Source organism: Lipotes vexillifer, unplaced genomic scaffold, assembly GCF_000442215.2.
Source record: "Lipotes vexillifer unplaced genomic scaffold, Lipotes_vexillifer_v1.1 scaffold1011, whole genome shotgun sequence".
NCBI classification, from domain to species: Eukaryota; Metazoa; Chordata; class Mammalia; order Artiodactyla; family Lipotidae; genus Lipotes; species Lipotes vexillifer.
Genome location: NW_006787698.1, coordinates 1,409,145 through 1,429,627, shown reverse-complemented (window position 1 = coordinate 1,429,627; position 20,483 = coordinate 1,409,145). Strand labels below are relative to the sequence as shown.

Here is a 20,483-nt window from a genome sequence, read left to right as displayed (position 1 = left end):
CCCCATCCCCCATCCCCAGGGATACCCTCCCCCCACCGCGGCTGAGCGGGAAGGTCTGGGCTGCCGGGCCCAGCACCCACAGCTTCCCTTCCTCCGCTGCCATCTGATTGTGGACCCTGCTCACACCTCCCGCGCTGTTGTTTTAATTAAACTCCGAAGAATCAGGCACAATGTGGTACTCGATGAACATTTTTGTTTAATTAGGAGCTCTCGGTAACGTCAGGCGGCCGCGGCCTCCCCCACCCTGGCTGGCTGCCGCCCACAGGCACTCACGGGGGCCCCTCGCGGGGCTGCACGCACCCAGGAAGTGCTCATGTGTGGACACGCGTGGGGTGTGGGTGCGTACGTGGGTGAGCATGCATGCACACTCGTGCACCCGTGCGCACGCACACACACACACACACACACACACAGGAAACGGGTGCACAGAGGGACGCCAGCAGACCCAACCCCCAGCACGCCTGGGCCAGCTTTGAGCACCAAGAATTGAGGCCCAGTTGTCTTGGCCCGAACCTCCGGTGACGTCATCAGTAGCCAATCAGAACCATGCATGAGGTGGTCCAGGCCTCGGGCCGGGAGGAACAAACTCGGTGTGGAACGAGCTCATACAGGATCCAGCCACCCCATCCGACCCCACAGGTCCAGGCCCAGCTTGGGAGTTCTGCAGATGTCGGCCACACCCAGCTTCCTCCAGGCTTAGCCCGGCCTGGGTTCAAATCCCAACCTTGCTGTGTCCTGGCTGTATGACCCGGGCAGGTACGCATGTGTTTGAGCCTCAGTTTCCCCCTCTGTGAAATAGATCCCATCTCAGAGGTGGGCACAGAAAGCTACCTTACAGGGCCTGGTACATATTGCTCAGGACTTGGGACTGGGGCCGTTTTCCTCTACGAAGCGACCCCTGCCTGGGCCGGAACCACAGCTCTCTTGTTTAACTGGGGACATGGGTGATGGTGCCCCGGGCAGGCTCTCCCTTACGCCGTCTTGGCCTCCTGCCCCTTCCATGTACCTGGGTCTCTGTTCCCTCCACACATGGTGGCCTCTGGCCCACCTCTTCCCAGCCCCCTGTCCATCCCCCAACACACCCACCATGCCCGGTGCCCCTCCTGGGCATTTGTAAGCAAATACACATTTATTATTTCCTTTTTACGCAAATAGCAGCTTTATCTTTACCAGGAGACAGCAGGCTTCTGTAAAACACCAGAGTAAATATTTTTGACTCTGCAGGCTAGACGGTGTCTCTTGCAACTTCTCAATTCAGGAAAGCCGTGTAGATGATGAGGAAACCAATGGACGTGGCCGTGCACCAATAAAACTTTATCAACAAAAGCAAGCGGGGCCCCAGGTTTGGCCCAGGGGCTGTAGTTTTTTGTTTCTGTTTTCTTTTAATTAATTAATTTGGCTGCTCCGGGTCTTAGTTGCAGCACGCGGGATCTTTCATTGCGGTGCACGGGCTTGTCTCTTGTCGTGGTGTGCGGGCTCCAGAGCACACAGGCTCAGTTGCAGCACGCAGCCTCAGTTGCCCCGCAGCATGTGGGATCTTAGTTCCCCGAGCAGGGATCGAACCCACATCCCCTGCATTGGAAGGCGGATTCTTAACCACTGCGCCACCAGGGAAGTCCCAGGGGCTGTAGTTTTTGATCCTTGGTCTACACATCTTTCACACTGAACTCTGTCCACTTAGGAATGCATCTTGGAGTTTGTTACGAATCTGTCTGTAAGGCGATTCCTTCTGTTTGTTTTGGGGACCCATCCATAGATGGCCCAGGTCTCTGTTGACAGGTGTTTAGATTGTCGCCAGCATTTTCCCGTTACTGTCGGTGCCTCAGGAATACCTCTGCCTTCCTCCTTGAGTGCACGGGCCTGGGGAGCCAGCCGCTGAGCTGAGGGCTCGGGGGGTCTCAGGTGGGTGGTACCAACTCGCCCCTTCTGGTCCCGCTGTACCAACGAACATTCCTGCCAGCTGTGGACTCGCAGGCCTGTCTCTCCTCAGTCTCATCAGCCCTGCGTGCGACCACTTCTTTGTCACTTGTCTATCAGGGGTGGGGCAGGGACTGTGTTAGTTTGCTAGGGCTGTTCTGACAAAGTACCACAGTCTGGGCGGCTTACATCACATGTTTTTTTCATAGTCTGGAGGCTGGAGGTCCTAGATCAAGGTGTCGGCAGGGTTGGTTCCTTCTGAGGCCTCCCTCCTTGCCTCAGAGACAGCCGTCTTCTCCTGGGTCTCCACTCTGTGTGTTCTTAATCTCCTCTTCTTACGAGGACACCAGTCAGGTTGGACGAGGGTTGCCCTAATACCGCATTTGACTTAATGACCTTTTTAAAGACTCTGTCTCCAAATACAGTCTAATTCTGAGGTCCCAAGGGTTAGGGCCTCGACCTGTGTATTGGAGGAGGGGGGAGGTACACATTTCAGCCCATAACAAGGGGGCTAGTGGCTGTTTTAATTTTAGCTGAGGAAGCCTGCCCTACCCCAGGGGACCTTTTGTCCACTGCAGATGACAGGCCAGACCAGAGCTGGGGGTTTTAGGGGTGAGAGCAAAAGGATCCAGGAGTCCAGGTGCTGGAGGGGGAGGGCAAAGGTGCAAGAGGGGGTGGGACCTGGTGTGAGGCTGCTGAGCTGCATACCCCACCCTGGCATCAGCTCCAGCTGAGTCAGGCCATGGAGCCCATGGTGCGATGTGCAAATTACATGAACGAAGGCCACCCACCCCATCGCCTCAGGCCAGAACCACATTCTTCTTTTTTAAAAAAAAATTTTTATTGGGATATAATTGACTTACAGTGTTGTATTAGTATCAGGTGTACAGCAAAGTGTATCTGTTATACAAATACGTATATCCACTCTTTTTTTTTTTTGAGATTTTTGTTTTAAATTTATTTATCTTTCTTTGGCTGTTGGGTCTTCGTTGCTCCGCGCGGGCTTTCTCTAGTTGAGGCGAGTGGGGGCTACTCCTCGTTGAGGTGCACGGGCTTCTCATTGCGGTGGCTTCTCTTGCTGTGGAGCACGGGCTCTAGGCACACGGGCTTTAGTAGTTGTGGCATGCGGGCTCAGTAGTTGTGGCACGCGGGCTTCAGTAGTTGTGGCTCGCGGGCTCTAGAGCACGGGCTCAGTAGTAGGCACACCTGTTGTGTGCCAGGACCTGTATGGGGCGGTAGGGACATGGCGGAGACGCGGGTACATCATGATCCATGGAGTTTGATGCTTGGATGTTCTGGAGTCCAGGAGAAATTTTTATGATTATTGTTATTATTTTGGCCATGCTTTGTGGCATGCAGGATCTTAGTTCCCCAACCAGGGATCAAAGCCATGCTCCCTGCAGTGGAAGCGCGGAGTCCTAACCACTGGGCCGCCAGGGAACTCCCCAGGAGGATTTATAACTTGGGGCCACGAGCTAGCCTGAGGTGACGTGGGTGCCCAGGGGTGATGCAGGAGGGGGCGTGATGACTTTGGGGATCAAGGTGGCTGGTGTGGCTGGATGGAGAGAGCGAGAAGTGTGAGGCTGGCGTGCGACGGGGCAGCCGAGGCCGGCGGGGGCCAGCATCGGGCAAGGAGGCTGGGTTCCTCCAGAGGGTGGTGGGGGCCACTGGCAGCAGGGGGGCGTTGTGGTGCCATTTACATTCCGAAAAGCTGCTTTTGGCTGCTGTAAAGTAACCCAAGGATTTTGTAGCCTCTGTGCTGCTGACATCAGGGCTGGATCATGCTCTGCAGGGCCGTCCTAGGCACTGGGAGGGGTGGAGCTGTATCCCTGGGCCCACCGATTCAATGCCAGGAGTGACAACCATAGATGTCTTCAGACATGGCCCAGTGTCCCCTGGGGGCAGGATCGCCCCGGGTCAGAGGTACTGGTCTAGCCCGATGTTCTCCCAGCAGTTCCCCGACATGAGACTGGTCTTTCTCACAGACAGAGAAAGAAACAGGCTACAGGAGGTCACCCAGCCATGCAGGGGCTGGACCCAGGGCCTGTCCCGGAGCCCCACCCTGGTGGCATGGACTTGTGACAACTGGGCCTCTGCTTTGTTTTTCCCGTCTCCACCCTCAGAGGACCAGCTGCCCCCTGGTTTCCCCAACATCGACATGGGCCCCCAGCTGAAGGTGGTAGAGCGGACACGGACAGCTACTATGCTCTGTGCTGCGAGTGGCAACCCTGACCCCGAGATCACCTGGTTCAAGGACTTCTTGCCCGTGGACCCCAGTGCCAGCAATGGGCGCATCAAGCAGCTGCGATCAGGTGAGCACAGGTGGCCAGGAGGATGCGGGAGCTACAGAGGGTAGAAGGGGGAGGGCGGCATCCCAGGGCCCAAGCCCTGGGGACTGATGGAGGACAGAAAGGCAGAGCTGATTTGCAGCCATGGAGGGCATTGGTATTGGGGGAGAAAGTGTCTTCAGAGCTGAACCAGTGGGGATGTAATAGGATATAGATGGGCAGGGGTAATGGGGAGCTATGGCAGATGGTAGGGGGAGAGTTCTTCAGTGCCTGCATGGAGATATAATGGACCCAGATATGTACAATGATGGGCAGCTGCAGAGGCCGCAGGGGCAGAGGGTCTCCAGTACCCAAGCAGTGGGGTCCTAATGAGGCACAGATAGTTGCGGGTGATGGAAACCCACAGAGGAGGGTGGGTGTCTACAGTGCCCCAACAGTGGAGACACACTGGGGGAACAGACAGGCAGAGGTGATGGAGAGCCATGGAAGGTGGCAGAGGGAGGGTATCTTCTGTGCTAAAGCAGTAGACTTGTCCAGTGAGGATATAATGGGGTCCAGACAGGTAGGAATAGAGGGGAGCATAAGGCAAAGGCAAGAGAGTATTTCCAGTGCTGAAGCAGTGGGTGTCTCCAGAGGAGATAGTGGGCATAGACAGGTAAGGTACTGGGGAGCCATAGAGGGCTGCAGGGAGAGAGTCTCCCCAAGACTGAAGCAGTAAGGATGTGATGGGGCACGGACAGGCAGTCCAGCCTGTTTGTCCAGGCCCCGGCCGGGATAGGGGAGCCTTGGACAGAGCACAAGGCCTTGGCCACCTTGGGGCCAGGCACTTCCATAATCGTGTCTTAGCACAGCACCTCTGTGCCCCTGTCTGTGGGTCCATCTCTCTTGGGGGCTGTGTGTGCCTTGTGTCGGCTGTCTTAACTGCCTCACAAACGTCCGCGTGTGTATGTCCGGGCTCCCTGTGTGTCCTGACCTGCTCCGCATCTGTGGGCACACACAGGCTGTGCTATCAGCACAGGGTTGCCTCCCCACCCCACATAGCAGAGCTTGTCCACGTGTGTCTCTGTCACACGTGTATCCACGTGACAGTCCCTTCCGTGTGCACGTCTCAGGCTGGTCCTTGTGGGCGCGGACACGTGTGTGGTCAGGATGTGCCCACGGGCACTACTTACACATGTTTCAGTCACATGGACACGTGTTGGTGCACCCTCTCTTTTCTCTCTCCCCTTCCTCTGAGGGCCCCGCCCTGGAGTCACCCCTGCCTGAAGGCCACCCCATCATTCTCAGCGCCCCTCCCCCCCACTCACTGCCCAGTCCCGTCCTCTGAGGTGTCCTGTCTGCCCATCCTCTGCTTTCTCCTTCCCTCAGCAAAGACCCAAATCCTGAAAAGGGGCAGATGTTAAGCCCAGAATTTCTTCCCGGGAGAGACCTGGACCTCGCACTGGGGAGAGACGTAGCCTTCCCCGTCCCGACCTGTCTGAGGATATTTGCAGCTTGGGGGGTTCAGCTGGAGGAGTGATGGCAACCTTCGGGATCCATTTGCTTCTCTGCTGGTTTCCACCATTGTCGCCCCAATATAATGAAATGATTAAGAGTGTGGACCTCAGTGCCCCATCCCCTGGGTCTCAGCATCCTCATAAACCGTGCCTATTCCCTAGCGTTTCTGTGAGGGGCCCCTGACAGGCTGCCTGGTATATAGCAAGTGCTCATTGAACATCAGCTGCTTTAAAAATCATAATCAAAGGACTTCCCTGGTGGTCTGGTGGTTAAGACTCCGAGCTTCCACTGCAGGAGGCGCGGGTTCGATCCCTGTTCAGGGAACTAAGATCCCACGAGCCGCACAGCACGGCCAAAGGAACAAAAAAATTGTAATCAATCTGATCATTATTCTGACCTCCCCTCCTGCACCCACGAGGATGCGGGCTTCTGCATAACCACCCGTTAATGTTCCTGTTCTCTTTTCTTGTCCCTCCGTTGTAAACGTTCAGAAACCTTTGGTAAGTTTAATTTCTTCACCACGTCAACAACTAACGCCCCCCCACACCGTGTCCCCTCTTCCCGTCCCCTCCCCTCAGACTAACGGCCACCGTGACAGTAACTGTGACCCACTCCACGTGGCATGTTTACTAACGTCTCCCCCCACCCGCGCCCCTGCCCCTGACCACCCAGCCCTCCCCATCTGGACACCCGGTGGCTGCAGAGAGAGGAGCCCAAAAGGAAAAGAGGAAAAAAGACAAGACCACGAGGGGCTAGTGGAGCTTCGCACATACGGCACCCCCTGCCCCATTCTGGGCCTTGACACTGCTGGAAAATGTGAAATTACAGAAGTTTGCGGGCTGGATCTAGGCAGAGGGAGGAATGTTCCAGCTGGGCTAGTACAGGGTGTATCTGGTCCTCTTTTCCCAGCCCAGCCTAAATCCCCTGAATCCAACTTGCTGGGCTAATTCTTACTAAGGTAAGAATGACTGATATTGGCCCATGATAGTAACTTCTCATCTTCCTCGGAGTAGAATACCCAAGAGGTGTATCTTTTCCTCTCAACATAGTGGCCATGGGCTATTTGGCCATCTTGGGAAGTTCTGTCCTTTGGCCTCTGGCTTCTATCACTTGGACTATGGTGATAGGTCCAAGTGTAGTAAAACAGCCTGAGCCAGAGCTGACCTAGATTCCCACTGACCCAGATTTTCGCTCTCCGTGGTGCAGCCTTAGGCAAATTCCCCTCCTTCCTCCTGTCTCCCCTCCCTCCGTGTGAAGAGGGGGAGTGGCCCCATTAGGTTGGGGATTTTGTAAGAGATAATATAGGGCCCCCTTAAAGTTCTAGAGGGGCCCCAGCCTGGGAGGCCGGAGAGCTGGGTTCAAGGCTCACCCCTGCCTCTGACTCATGGCGTGACAGTTCCTTGGCCCCTTGTGGGCCTCAGTTTGTTCATCTGCAAAATGGGCCTGGGCCAGACAGAGCTGTGTTTTCTCACCCTCGGCGGCTTCCCTGCCCCGGCCTTAGGATGCCCAGGTCCTCAGCAGAGAGAGAGGGGGCCCAGATCTCCCCTGGGTAGATGAGCAGAGGGTGGGAAACTCTAGCCCGGCACCACCATTTCTGGTCTCCTGAGGTGTCCCAGCCCCCGGCGCCCATATAGACACATAGATCGTTCTCTTCCTCTTTTCCTTTTGGACGTTAAGGAGGCTGCAGGGCCCTCCCTCTGCCCTCCATCCTCTTTCACTGCCCTCCCCTCTCCCTCCTACTTGACCTGTCTGTAACACCTTCCCTTTGCTTTATTAATGCCCAGCCCTGGGGCACTAACCCCTCTCCCCCTTCTCTAACAAGACTCCCGAGACCCCCATCATTCCGTGACCCTCCCAAGAAGGAATAGGAGGGGAGGTCGTGGACCTCCCTCCCTCGGCCCAGAAGAAAGGCAGCCCACAGGGCCAGGCGAGGCCATGGACCTCCCTGGGGCATGGCCACGCCCCTCAGGCCAGTCCAGAGGGGCTTCTAGACTCAGCCCCTCCTTCCCCAGGAGATTCTTGCCTCCTATGGGAAGCCCTCCTGATTCTTCCTCAGCAAGGCCTGCAGGGTTTGTAGGCCCAGGGCTGCCTCAGTGCCCCCTCCCAGCCCCCGGGGGCAGAGTGTTCAGGCCTGGCTCGTGGCCCAGCCCCACCTCCCTGGGGCCCCCTGGCCCCGCCAGGACTGCCTTCTGACATTCACCTGACTCTCTCTGCTTCCCTTACAGAAAGCACTCCGATCCGAGGTAAGAGGCTCTTTCCTCACCCACCCACCCACTCACACTCTCTCTCGCCGCCCGCCCAGCCCCCCAGGCTCCACAGGGGGCTGCCCCAGGCCCCCCTCCACGTGTGTTCTCCTCGCCACCCTGCCCAGTGTCTGTGCAGTCTCTGTGTCTATGTCACTATCTGTGGCTGGGGGCTGAGTGTGGCCGTGGTGGTCCCTTGGGTCACCTGGCCACAGTCAGGGGGTTGTGTCCTCAGGAAGGGGCAGCGTCTCCCATGCCCACCCAGAGCGCTGGGAGTCAGGCTTCTGACCACTGCTCTGTGTGCAGCCCTCATCCGTCTCTAGCCTTGGTTTTCCCATCTGTACAATGGACCTGCAGAGGGGGCCTTCCAGCTCTGAAGCTTTGATTTGGGTGGCCGGGCAGGAGGAATGGAGGGTCCAGCTTGAGGGAGCAGAGAGGCAGTCTCAAGGGCAGCCCCATGGTGCTGCCCTTAGAGAATAGACTAGAACAGGCCTGGGTGGGAGCCCTAGGGAAGAGTCCATGTCTAGTCCTGACTTTGCCACGAAATGCTGTGTGACCTTGAGCAGGCTCCCTGCCCTCTCTGGGCCTCCATAGTAATACCTGCCTGCCTGCTTCCCTGGAGCCTTGAGGTTGGTAGGAAGTGTTATGAAGGGGCAGAAGCCTAATCCACGGCCCCCAGAGAGAACTTCCCGATCTGTGGGTTCCCCTCACTTCCGTGGGACACCCACAAACAAAGCTGGGAGGAGGGGTCCGCTTGGGACCTTGGACTGGATTTTTGGACTCCTGGTGCCAGGGATTCTGATCAAAACCTGTGATTGGGAAAAACAACAACAGCAAACAAAACAACAACAGCAGCAAACAAAAACAATGTGTAATTGAAACACATTTGGAGGTATTCCCTCACCTTCATTTACCAGTCAACCAGTCACAGGGTCCAGGACTGTGAGTCTAATGTACTTGTAGATATTTACGCAGTTTTATTTGCTTATGAAAATGAGGACTTTGGTCCAGGCCTTTGATTTCAAATGTAACTGTGGAAACCTCTGTCTCATTTTTAATTTGTTCATGGGCACTCAAGTATTTGATCAAGGCCCGTGATTTCAGACATACTTAGAGATGTATTTTACTTGTGAAAATGAAGATTTGTCCCAGGCCTGTGGTTTCAGATATCTTTGGGGAAATCTTGGCCACGTTTTCATTTAGTCATGAGCACCGTAGTATGTGATCAAGGCTCTGTGCTTTTAAATATTCTTAAGAAGGTTCATTCATTTTCACATGTTCATGGGAAGTGAAGTCTTTCATCTGGGCCTGTGATTTCAAACATATTGTAGGAAAATCTGCCCTATTTTCATTTACTTGTGGGCACCAAGACCTTTGATTTGGGCCTGTGATTTTAAATAAGCTTGAGAAAATTGACCTCTTTTTAAAATTCTTATTCACTCACGACCAACAAATTCTTTGATCCAGGTTTATAATTTCAAGCACGCTGGGGGCATTTCAGCCTCAACTTTATTTGCACAGGTTAGAGGTTTTCCTTCACACCTGATTTCAAACACTTTTGAAAATTCTCCCCGTTAAGCTATGAGCACCGTGGACTTGGGTCTCCGTCTGTGATTGCAAACACACTTGAGAAAATTCATTGACTTGTGAGCATCCGGAATCCTGAATCCAGGCCCGTGGTTGTAAAACAGATGTGTGAATTCAGACTGACTGACTGAGATGACTTTAAATCTCTGGGGGAATTCACTCTTCAGTTTCAGGTACAGAAAGCGTGGATCCAGGCCTTTGCTTGCAAACATACTTGATGTATATCACTCTCACCCCTCTTTACCTTTGCTTTTGTGGAGTGGTAACCCAGTCCTGAAATTTAAACACCCTTGAAGATATACAACCCCGTCTCCATTTCTGGACACCGTGGGCCTTGAGGCCTGTGATTCCAAACATACTTGAGGAACCCAGACCCACGGTCATTTACACACAGGCACTGGTTGAAACCAGCAGGCGATCACCAGCTCCCTGAATTGGCACATCATTTGTGGTGGCCCCCTAAGTGTCAGGGTCTTTGGAACGGCTGCTATGGGTTGGGACTGCCAACCTGCTTTCCACCCCACCCTCCCTGGAGAACATCACTTGGTGCTTTCCTGAAAACACATCCTCCCCAGTTTTGTCACTCAACTTGACAGTCGTTTACGAGGTCCCAGCTGAGGGTGGAGGATTTGTGGGGCAGGCGGTATGTTCAGGCCAGGATGGGCCAGGATTGGGGTGGGGAAAGTCAGGCAGGGAGGCCCTGACCCAGTGGGGGCTTCTAGGCTGACTCAGCTTTTTCATCTGCCTCTCCGGCCCAGACCGACTAAGAGACAGTACTCTGGGACAGCCCTCTCACCACCTCAACCTCGAGGTTTCCCCTAACGGGCCAGGCCTTGTCCCCTTTACCCACAGGAGCCCTGCAGATTGAGAGCAGCGAGGAGACCGACCAGGGCAAATACGAGTGTGTGGCGACCAACAGCGCTGGTGTGCGCTACTCCTCACCCGCCAATCTCTACGTGCGAGGTAGGGAACGCCGTGTCCAGGTCGAAGGCAGGGACCCGCCCCACCCGTCCCCTCCCTCCTCGGGCTCACAGCCTCCGGGCTCCCCTGTCCCCTGCAGACCCCAGCAGGCAGGCCCAGCCCCGCTTGTGGCCGTGGGACCTTGGGCGAGGCTGTGTCCCTCTCTGGACCTCAGTTTCCTCGCCTGTAAAATGGGGGCAGCTTCAACCCCCACCCCCACCCCCGTGCCTTGTGATGGCCGCCCCGTGGGCTGCAGGACTTGGGGTGGGGAGCGGCAGGAGGGAATGGGGCAGGGCCGGGGGGGGTCAGTCGTGGGCCTACAGGGCCGGGGGAGCCTGCAGGCCTCTGCCCCACCCCGCCCGCCCGCCCGCCCATCCGAGTCGGCTTCTGTGGTGTGTCGTGCAGTGCCTCCCCTTTGCTGTGTGCTCGCTTCGCTTCTCCAGACTCGTGGCCTCGTAGCTCCCTGCTTCACCGCCCCCCTAATCTAAGAGTTGGGGAGGGGTCTTCAAGGCTGCCCCTGCCAGCCCCACACCCTCAGCTGTCCCAGAGGCTGGTGCTGTCCTAGTCACCCTCAGAGAAGGGCTCCTTTAGGCAGACACCCTGGGGCTTGGGCTGAGGCTTGTCAGTTTCCCACTGAGTCACGCCTGGAAGCACAGGGGTCCTTCCCCTGACGCCCCCACCCACCCAAGGAGGGCCTGGGAAGCGGCTACACAAACTTTCTTCTGGGCCCCTTGGTGTCCCCTCAAAGGTGCCAGGTTGGGGGGGGGGGCTGCCCCTGCTCCTAGATGTCTCTGTGGACCCCGTCTCATCCCCGGGTCAGTTCTCTTCCGTCCTTTCAGAAATTTTAATTTGTTTCCTCCTCCATCTCCTGTGTCCCCTTGGCTGTTTCTGATCCGATTCGTGGTAGAAACAGCTCCCGCCTGCCAGGAAACGGGGTCCCGTTCATCCCCCCGGGCTGACCCAGTCGGCTCTGTATACTTGAGCCCTTGCCAGCCTTCTTCAGGCTTCTGTTTCCCCCCGTTCGACGCACCAAGCCCCTGCCGCTCTCCACCTGGGAGGCCGTGCGGCTCCTCCCTCACCCGGAGACCCTCAGCCCCTTGGTCCCCAGTAAGCTCGGCCCCAACTAGCCCTGAAGCAGCACCTTGGCTGCACTTGGGTTCTGCATCTCGTCTCTGAGGAGGAAGGAGGCTGCCTGGCGGGAGGGGACGGGGACGCTGGGGCGGGGGGCGGGCAGGGGGCACACATCCAATCCGATGCCACGGCACCTCTGGTGAGTTATAGCGCGTCCACGACTCCAACTGACTGGTCTTCATCTAACCTGTTTATTTCTCTGCAAACACCTGGGATGGGGGTTTGTAAGTCTGGCAGAGTTCAAGGAGGACAGTGTGGGCAGCAGGCATGGGGCAGGGCGGGGGCGGGGCCTCTAGCCCAGGGTACGACAAGGGAGGGGGGCCTTCTGTGTCCTCAGCACCCCCCCGCCCCATCCCAGAGGTGGGGTCCTTTCTTTTGGGGGGGGTCCAGCTTCCCATTCTTTGCCTGGGTCTCAGACGCTCCAAAATTGAATTTTAAAAAAAATCGTGGAAGGCAAATGTAGATCTTGTATGTCAAGGAAAGAACGGAGGAAAGACTAAAAGGTCGTTGCTGTTCTTTTTATTTTTTAATTTTAATTTTTTTTTTTTTTTGGTTTAAAGAAAACAAAAAAAATCAACAAACTATTGCAGCTTTTAGCCTTGGGAAGTCCTCTTTTTACTCTCTGTATCTCCCCTATTTTTTCTCTTCTCCCCATGTCATTGTGTTCTGCATCAAACCCCCTTTACATCCCTCAGAGCTTCGAGAAGGTTGGTGTGTTTTTTTCTTTTTTACTTTCTTTACCCACATTTTTACATTCCGAAAGTGACACACACACGCAAGAAACGCACACAGACAGGCACACGGACACACGCAGACATGCACACAGAAAATAATAGAAAAACGAACTAAAAAAAAAAATGACGAATACGAATAATGAGCTCAACGTGAACAAAACAAAACAAAAAACCACCAAGTGAGAGCAAAAACCCAGAAAGACACAAAAATCTCAGCCGCGCCCAGCCCGGCCTAGGGCCGGCCGCACACATGCGATGCTTGCATTGTGGTCGCCTCTATGCATCCTTTGGTAATGTTGTTGCTAAGTTTTTTGCACTCCTCGTCGTCATGGTAACTTGGGCCTGATGCATGCTGGGAGAATGTAAAAATCTTCTCTGCATGCCACTGTTGTCGGTTCGGTTTGGTGAATTCCCAACGCCTTCTGTTGGAGTGTTTCTCGTCTTCCGTTTTTCTCCTTTGGTTTTCTTCGTTTTTTTCTTTCTTCCTTCCTTTTATTTAATTATTAATGTTTTGATTTTGTTTCGTTTGGCGGGGGGAAACCGATTGGTTCGTTTTTTTTCCCCCCTCCCATCCCCTTCACCCAACCCCCTCCTCCCCCAAAGCGTTTCGTCTTTGGTTCTGTCCTGTGTTTCCGTGCTCTTTGGTTTGGGTTTCTTGGGCTGAGCTGTTGTGTGGTTGTTCTCCAAACGCATTGTGATTTAAAAGCCAGTGTTCCTGTCCCAACTACCATCCATGAGGGCGGAAGGGGTCCCACAGCTGGGATGCTGGGGCAGAAAGTGACCGCCTGGGCTCAAGAGCACAAGGGAGGTGGCATAGACAGATGGTGGGAGGTCAGAGCCTGGGTGGAGTGTGTGAGGAGAGCAGCCCAATTTGCCAGCTCTGTTTTATCCAGAGCTGATGCCTCAGCCCCACGGGGCAGCCATGTTGGAAGGGAGCTTAAGCAGGCATGTTTCCATCCTTCTGCCTCAGCATGATACCACCTCTCACCCTCCCAAACAACCCCAAAACAGGCATTTGAAGCACAGCTGAATGGGTAGCCGGCATTTTGAGTTCTTGTTCATTGGAGCAACACGTCCAAATATGAGAAATGGCCACCTTTCAGTGGACCGTCCTCCCAAAATGATGCATGCTTGGCACTGCGTAGGCAGTGCTCAACATGGTAGCTGGTGTGATGACTTTTTGCATCCCGGCTGGGTACCAATATGGATCCACGCATCAGAAAATGTAGCATGACAGACTTAGGAAGAACTACTTGGCCAGTTATTCTGCCCTTTTCTGCCCTTTAGTGCTACGCCTCTGCCTCCCAGATGATGTTGGCTGCTTCCCCCACCACCTCACAGGCTCTGGGCCCAGTCACAGGCGTCTTTTGTCCAGCAACACAGCACGGTCACTTTCTGAGTACCTGAGCATCAGAACTGTGGAATTCTGGAGAAAACCCTGGGGAACTTTGGGCACAGCCCCCCACCCCCACCCCCGCACTTCCCCAGCTCTCCCTCTGCCTTTCTCTCTCTTTCAGCTCTCTTTCTCTGTGTGTTTCTCTCACTCTTGAAACCTTTGGAGATGTTTGCTCCCATCTTCTGTTCCCTCCCTGAGGAAAGGCAAGCCCTTGAGAGCCCCATTCCAACCCCAAATAAAAAACAACTCCCAATAAAATATCCCTTTAGATTTATAGCCACTAGCCCCCAGCTTACTACCCAACACTGATGATAGTGGAGGGCTGAGATCAGCCTGTTTGGGGTCACCTTTTTCTCTCTCTTGTCCCTCACCTGCCTTCTCTAAACTCCCAATTATTAAGTTCAGGGGCAAGTTGGCAAGAGGACTTCAGATGCAATAACGAGGGATTTATTTTTCCTGTCTCTTTTGAATCCAGAGTGAGAGCTGCCAGGCAGAACCTCTCCAAAAGATGGAAGACAGAGGTCTCCCAGCCCCTTCACTAAAGCTGGGTCCCAGTGAGTTGAAACTGAGAGGTGGCTGAGGGTCTCTGAAGACCACTTGGACTTTTGGGGCAGTATAGACTGATGGTGGGAGCACAGACTTGCTGCTTGGGGAGACCTAGATTCAAGTACTGCCTCTGCCCCTCCCTGGCTGTGTGACCTTGGGCTAGTCACTTGGTCGCTTGGAGTCCCTGTTTCTTCATCTAAATAATAGGAAGCATTGATTTACCTAGCTCACAGGGTAGTTGGGAGGATTCCATCGAGCAAATTAATGCTCATCTTGTGCCCTGTGTAGTGCATGGCACATAAGAAATCACAAGCGAAGCTGTAAAACAGGGAAATCGAGTTCAGATAAATGGTCTGGGCAAGTCACTTCCCTTTGGGGACCTCAGTTTCCCCATCATGTATTTCAAACATCCACTGTTTGAATAAGATGGCTTATGGGAAACTGCTTTGAAAAGAATTGGAGGGCAGATGTTAATTCATTTGCTCAGATCTCATTTTTTGCTAGTGCGTTTCTGAGTCCATCTCATGGTCTCATTTTCTCCTGGCTCCAACCCCATTCCCATGAGATCAGTGGCCTCCCCAGAGCCACATCTCTCATCTTACTCCCTGTCACTCCCCCAGGAAGTTCTGTGGCCAGATTATCACAAGGGGGCAAAAAAAAAAAAAGGAACAGTTTGGATGTTAGGCTACCCTTGCAGATAAGTACCAGCCCAGCCGAAGAGAAGAGCTGCCTGGCATGTTCTGGCCTGAAAGCTACAAGTATTTACAGTGTTACTAGAGCAACCAGTCCTGGGAGTTATTTGCACTGAATCTCCACTCTCAACCTAACTCTTCCTTCAATTCATAATCTCCAGCTTCTGTTGACCCTGGGTGATCCAGGGGGTGGAATATTCAGATTTTACCCTTCTCCTGAAGTATATCTCTGATATTCAAAGGACCAAGGTCAAAACCAAGCGTGTTTTTTTTTAATGCAGCTGGGAGCTCTGCTCCCAGAACTCTCCTAAGGAAGATGCAGCTCAGACTTTGACAGGGTGGGAAGATGATCAGGTTATATTCTCCTTGGCTGTTAATATTCTGTAAAATCTTTAAAATTGTCAGCCTTTAAGGTGTGAATTAGTGGCTAATGATGGTGTCTTTACCACTTGGTCTAGCATCATAGCATTATTGAACCATGGTGCAGGACCCGGTTAAATGGTGTGCCACCCACCTGATGACATAGGAACATGCGGAGAGAACTTGGAGCGAGCTAGAGACATGGGAAAGAACTTTCCACCTTCAAGGGACTTAGGATATTCTCAGGATCTTGGAAGAAGCCAGATGGGGATAATTTAACACCAGTTCTCAATGCTGAGCTAAGAGATCGGGACTCAATAAAAAATGCCAGAGGGGGATCCAGATTGCCCCAATTTCCAGGTGTTCTTCAGAACCCTTTATCTGAAACCCATCCCCAGGCCTCTTCAGATCAGTCCATAGCATGGAATTCTGTGGGGCAAATTGTTTTTAAAATTAAAACTCTGGCACCCAAGCAGTATAATTGGTGGATGTGACCTCTAGGTGTTCCCCTTACCTACTGGCACCCCCAGACAAGAGTAGATACAGATATTGGGCCTGGAGCCCGCCCACCGCCACCTCCTGTGTCTCCAGAAAGAGTACCACTGGGGTATGTTGGCGACCTCCCCGGCTCCTGATCACACCTGGCATGCCACTCCACCCTTCACCCCCAAAGCCCCTGACTTGACCCTGGTGGTAGGCAGTGGCACGTCAAGACCCAGCCCTTCTCCTCATCCCACCCTCATCCCAAGGGGAGAGGGGGCTCCAGGGGTGGGAAGGCAGGCTTTCCTCCGTTTGGGCATGGCGGGTCGGGGAGGGGGGCGGGGCCGTTCTCCAGGAACACTGAGCTCTAGACACCTCGCCTGTTGCCTGCCTCACACCCTTTGCATTGCTGTTTCCTCTGTTTTTGGGGGGTGAGGGGAACATTAGATTACACCTTGTCGTTTGGAAAGCCCCGTGTCTCTGGCGGCCGCGGCGAGGGGACAAGGGGAATCAGTCGATTGGCAAGATATCATCCCATTTTCTGCTAGAACCAGGAAAACAAAAAAATTGGGAGAGAGAGGGTACCAAAAAAAACAACAACAACAACAACAATAAAAAGTATCTGTAGTGCAGCAAAATGTCCAGCTCAAAATGACAAGAGCTTGCCAAGGCCGCTGGTCAGCCCGTGGGCCAGGGGTCCAGCCAGGTCCCTCCAGACCTTGCACGCTATCCCGATGGCGGAGGGAGCTGGTGGTGGGAGTGGGGAGGTAGGGTGGCGGAGAAGGGGGAGGGGAAGGAAGATGCACAGGGCAGGCCGCCGGGCGGTACCCACCCTCCCTGGGCCACAGGCTGGGGATCAATGGAGGGGCGTTGGAATTAGGCCTCGGACCCCTTCCCGTCCCCTGACAGGTGTAATCTAAGCTTAAGTAAACCCTGTGGAGGCTGCAGAAGTGGCACCTCTCCCCTCCCCATCCACATCCTCATTTTGGAGTCCGGAGGAGCACCCAGCAGCCTCTCCCACCCCAAAATGCCCAGCAGAGCCCCCCCACCCTTCAGAGCTGCGGCTTGCTGAATCCTTGAGATGTCTGACACTGTTGAGTTCCCTACCTAGTGCTCCAACCAGATCACCTCACTTTTGAGTTTTCCCCCTCACCCTTCCCCAACCCCTCCTCCCCTGGAGCACCCTTCCCCGCCCCCCACTTTCTTGGTTTTTGAGTTTCTGCCTCTTCCTGCCTGGGGGAGGGGTCGTCTCCCGGTTGCTTTGAAGGTTTTTGAGTTGTTTTCCCATGTGAATCGGGGTTTGAAGCGACCCGCCCCCCCCAACCCACCACCCCCCCACCGCCCACCCTCCTGATCCCCCCACCGCGGGTCCCCCCCACTGGGACCCCCCCGGCTACTCGGTGACGAGAAGAGCTGGAAACGAGAGCCAGCTGGAGCGTGCTGAGGACCAAGGCTGGTGTGGTCCCCTTATAACCTGCCTGGACCCTCCATTCAGGTCGGTAATTGGGGGCGGGGGTCCCGCGGGGCCACTCCGTCCCATGGGTTCCGTGCCCACCTTACTTTTCTAACCTGCACCTCAAGCTTGCAGCCAGGGGTGGAAAGATGATGTGGGTGGGAGTCAGCACCAAACTGGGCAGAACACAGCGTCAGCCGCCCGCCCTCGCCAACTGGAAGGATGCCCAGAGGGTCTTATGAGACCCCCTCAGGGGGGTTTTAAGCCACCTAGTGCTCATGGGCACAATCCTCCCCTAACTCGTGGCAAACCAGTCCTCTTCCTGCTGCACACCCTTAGAAACGAATGGGGTAGGTGAGAAAGCAAGTGGGCAAAGTGTCTTACGTGTCAGCCTTTATAGCATATTGGCAGATCCATTTAATTGATGGCTGCCAGCCATGTTGGGGATTGTGAGCACCAAAATTACAGTTGTTGATAAATGCCCTCCCACACTTAACTGACTTATAATTAACAACCCTGTACAGCAAGTCTGTTACGTGTTCAAGATGTATGGCTTGTGTCTACTTCTGAAAAGTGTTAGAGGTACCTTCCAAATTCTGACACTCCTAAGGGAAGATATTTTAAGATAAGATCCAATGTGAACAGGGTCTTTGGGACATGATGTTGAGCCTTACACACATAAATTGGGATTATATTAACCTTTAAATCCTAAAGCTAGCCCTTATTCCCTTTGATGTTCCAATAATCCCTTTCAGTACGAACCTTTTACTGATGGCTTCTGGACATTTATTTTGATGGCTTCTGGATATTTTTCGACTGATGATTATTCAGTTGATAGGTGTATATGGGTGATGGGTACTTTTGCCCTCTTCGGTATCCCCAGAGGGTAAGGACACAAGTTTGAAAGAGCCAAGAAGGGACACGTGGATATAATTCTTGCTAATTACCATGGTAAGAGAAGGCTCACTTTATCTCAGAGGTCGGGATCAGGCATACCTGGCTTTGAGCTCTGGTCCTACCACTTCCTTTCTTTGTGTCTTCCAACTGGCCCTAGCTCCTCACTGGGCCTCCACTGCTTCCTCCATAAAATGGGCATGAGGTCACTGGCCTCTCAAAGTGGGAGGGATTCAATAGAAATTCTTCCCATTACTTTTTTTTTTTTTTTAACTAATTCATCTCCAGACTCCCTTAGTGATGAGCATCTCATTGATCTTTCCAGCATCCTGGAAGGCCAGAAGGAAACTTCACTGGTCCATGCCCAGGCTGAGCATCTTCTGTGTGCTGGGCACTGCCCCGGTCAGCTTAATGGCCTTCTCAACACATCACCGATGGCCTCCATTTCACAAAGGAGGAAACTGAGGCTCCCGGAGGATGAGGGCCCTTCCCAGGGCTCATCCAGCCTCATCAGCCCCCCACCTCTGCCGGAGCAGGTTTTCCATGGGACTCTGAGGTCTTGAGGAGTTTACCTTGCTGTGTGATTCAAGTGACTTGGCCTCTGTTTGTTCAGCTCTAAACGAAGAGCAGGGAGAGTCACTGAGAAGTGGGGCTCCTGTGGCTGGGTTGGTTTGCTCCGAAGGTTCTTTTTCGATGAGGATCTCACCTCTGTGGCCGCCTCGAGCCTCTGCCAGGACCCTTGGGTGCTGGGTGGGGAGGCCAGATGCTGTGTTCTGCCAGGGTTGGGGGGCACCTCCCTGGGGAAGCCACAGCCGTCCTCCTTTCAGACCCCGATTTTCAGCCCCACACCCATTCCATGTTTTTTTGTTTGTTTGTTTTCTTGCTTTCAGGTGTTTTGGAGGGGTTTTTTGTTTGGTTGTTTTTTTTGGATTATTTCCCCCCACCACCCCACTTTGTTTTTTCATTTGGTTCCCCTGGTTTTGTTTTGGATGTCGATGCCGTTTTCTGTCCTTGATTAATTAGCTCCCTCACACTCATTCCCCCATTGTGTTCCGTTTCCATGACAACGCAGCGTTTGGGCATCCCACTCGTGCCTCGCTGTGGATGCCGGCGGCTGGCCTGGACCGCGTCCGCTGGCTGGCCGGACCCCATTCTCCCCCGATACCTCCACCCAGCCCTGCCAGAAAGCCGCTCCCCCATCTCAGAGCCCAGCCCCGCCCCTCACCCCCAGTCTGTCTGCATGGCCCCTCTGTCTCCCCTCCGTGCCCACCCCAACTCCTCCCCCCTGCCGAACACCTTCCACTTCCTCCATCCTGTCTCCAGCGTGACTCCTGGACTTTTCGTGGGGCTTCCTTTTCCGAAGGGCTGCCAGCTTTCTTGGCCCTCCCTCCGCCCACACGGAGCTCTCCCTTCTCTCCAGCGGGGATTCAGAGAACAGGGATTGAGATTTTCAGCTTGGAACCCACAGAGAGAGAGGGAGAGAGCGAGTGAGACCCCCTCCTCCGTAGAACAGGGCAGGCACCCCTACAGCGACCCCCTTAGGGGTGCGGCTGCAACTGCAGTTCCATGTGAAAATTAGAGGCAGGTCGGGTTGCCGAAAGTCACTTGGTGGCCCTGTTTAGCCTTGCTGAGATTCCAATCCGTCATCTCTACAGTTTGAGACAAGACTCCTTGAACTGCCCAAAGCTGCGGGCACATCCACGTGGCTCCTTGAAGCCAGGGACAAGCTCCTGGCTAGAAGGGTTTACCAGCTAAACCCTTTCCACTGCAGGGAAACATCTCCGATGGGGCAGCCGTGCCTCTTGGCAGTTCAGGTGCCCATTAGCACCCACCTCTTCCCCCCGAACCCCGAAACCCATGCAGCTTCCGAAAATGGAGCCCCCGAAATGCATCCTGCTGCCTTCATGGTCTGCAAGATTGGGACAGAAGGCTGCATTCGCTTCCCTGCTAAGAAATGCACAGAACATGTCCCTGTTTTCTCAACGTTCAAGTTCATTCCCTCGTTTATTATTATTATTATTATTATTGATATCCTATTTATTCTGCCAGGGCTGTGATGTGACAATGTGACATGTCACATTGGGTCACATCTAGAATTAATATGCAGCATTGAAGTGGGCCCCCTCCCCCCTCCTTTCTCTTTCTCTGTCCCTCCCTCTCTGTGTTCCTGTTTTCTCTCTTTCTCTGGACCCATCTATCTCTTCTCTCTGGTCCCCACCCCCACCCCCGTGAGTATGCACTAAAGGCCCCTGAGATCCAGGCCTCTTCACATTAACCTCTCTTTTCCTCCTTTTGCCTCTTTCCC

General features: G+C 54.1%; 1 protein-coding gene across 2 annotated transcripts in view; it reads left to right on the top strand.

The window, feature by feature from the left end:
- Positions 1-20,483, top strand: part of PTPRS (protein tyrosine phosphatase receptor type S) — a 63,325-nt gene that overhangs the window by 9,279 nt on the left and 33,563 nt on the right. Inside the window, exons 4-8 of one of the 2 annotated variants that reach the window (XM_007460542.1) lie at positions 4,041-4,229; positions 6,194-6,202; positions 7,928-7,945; positions 10,385-10,495; positions 12,319-12,330. In XM_007460542.1, the coding sequence (XP_007460604.1) occupies positions 4,041-4,229; positions 6,194-6,202; positions 7,928-7,945; positions 10,385-10,495; positions 12,319-12,330 (339 nt within the window). The remainder of the gene's footprint in view (positions 1-4,040; positions 4,230-6,193; positions 6,203-7,927; positions 7,946-10,384; positions 10,496-12,318; positions 12,331-20,483) is intronic. The other variant, XM_007460541.1, reaches the window with a different exon arrangement.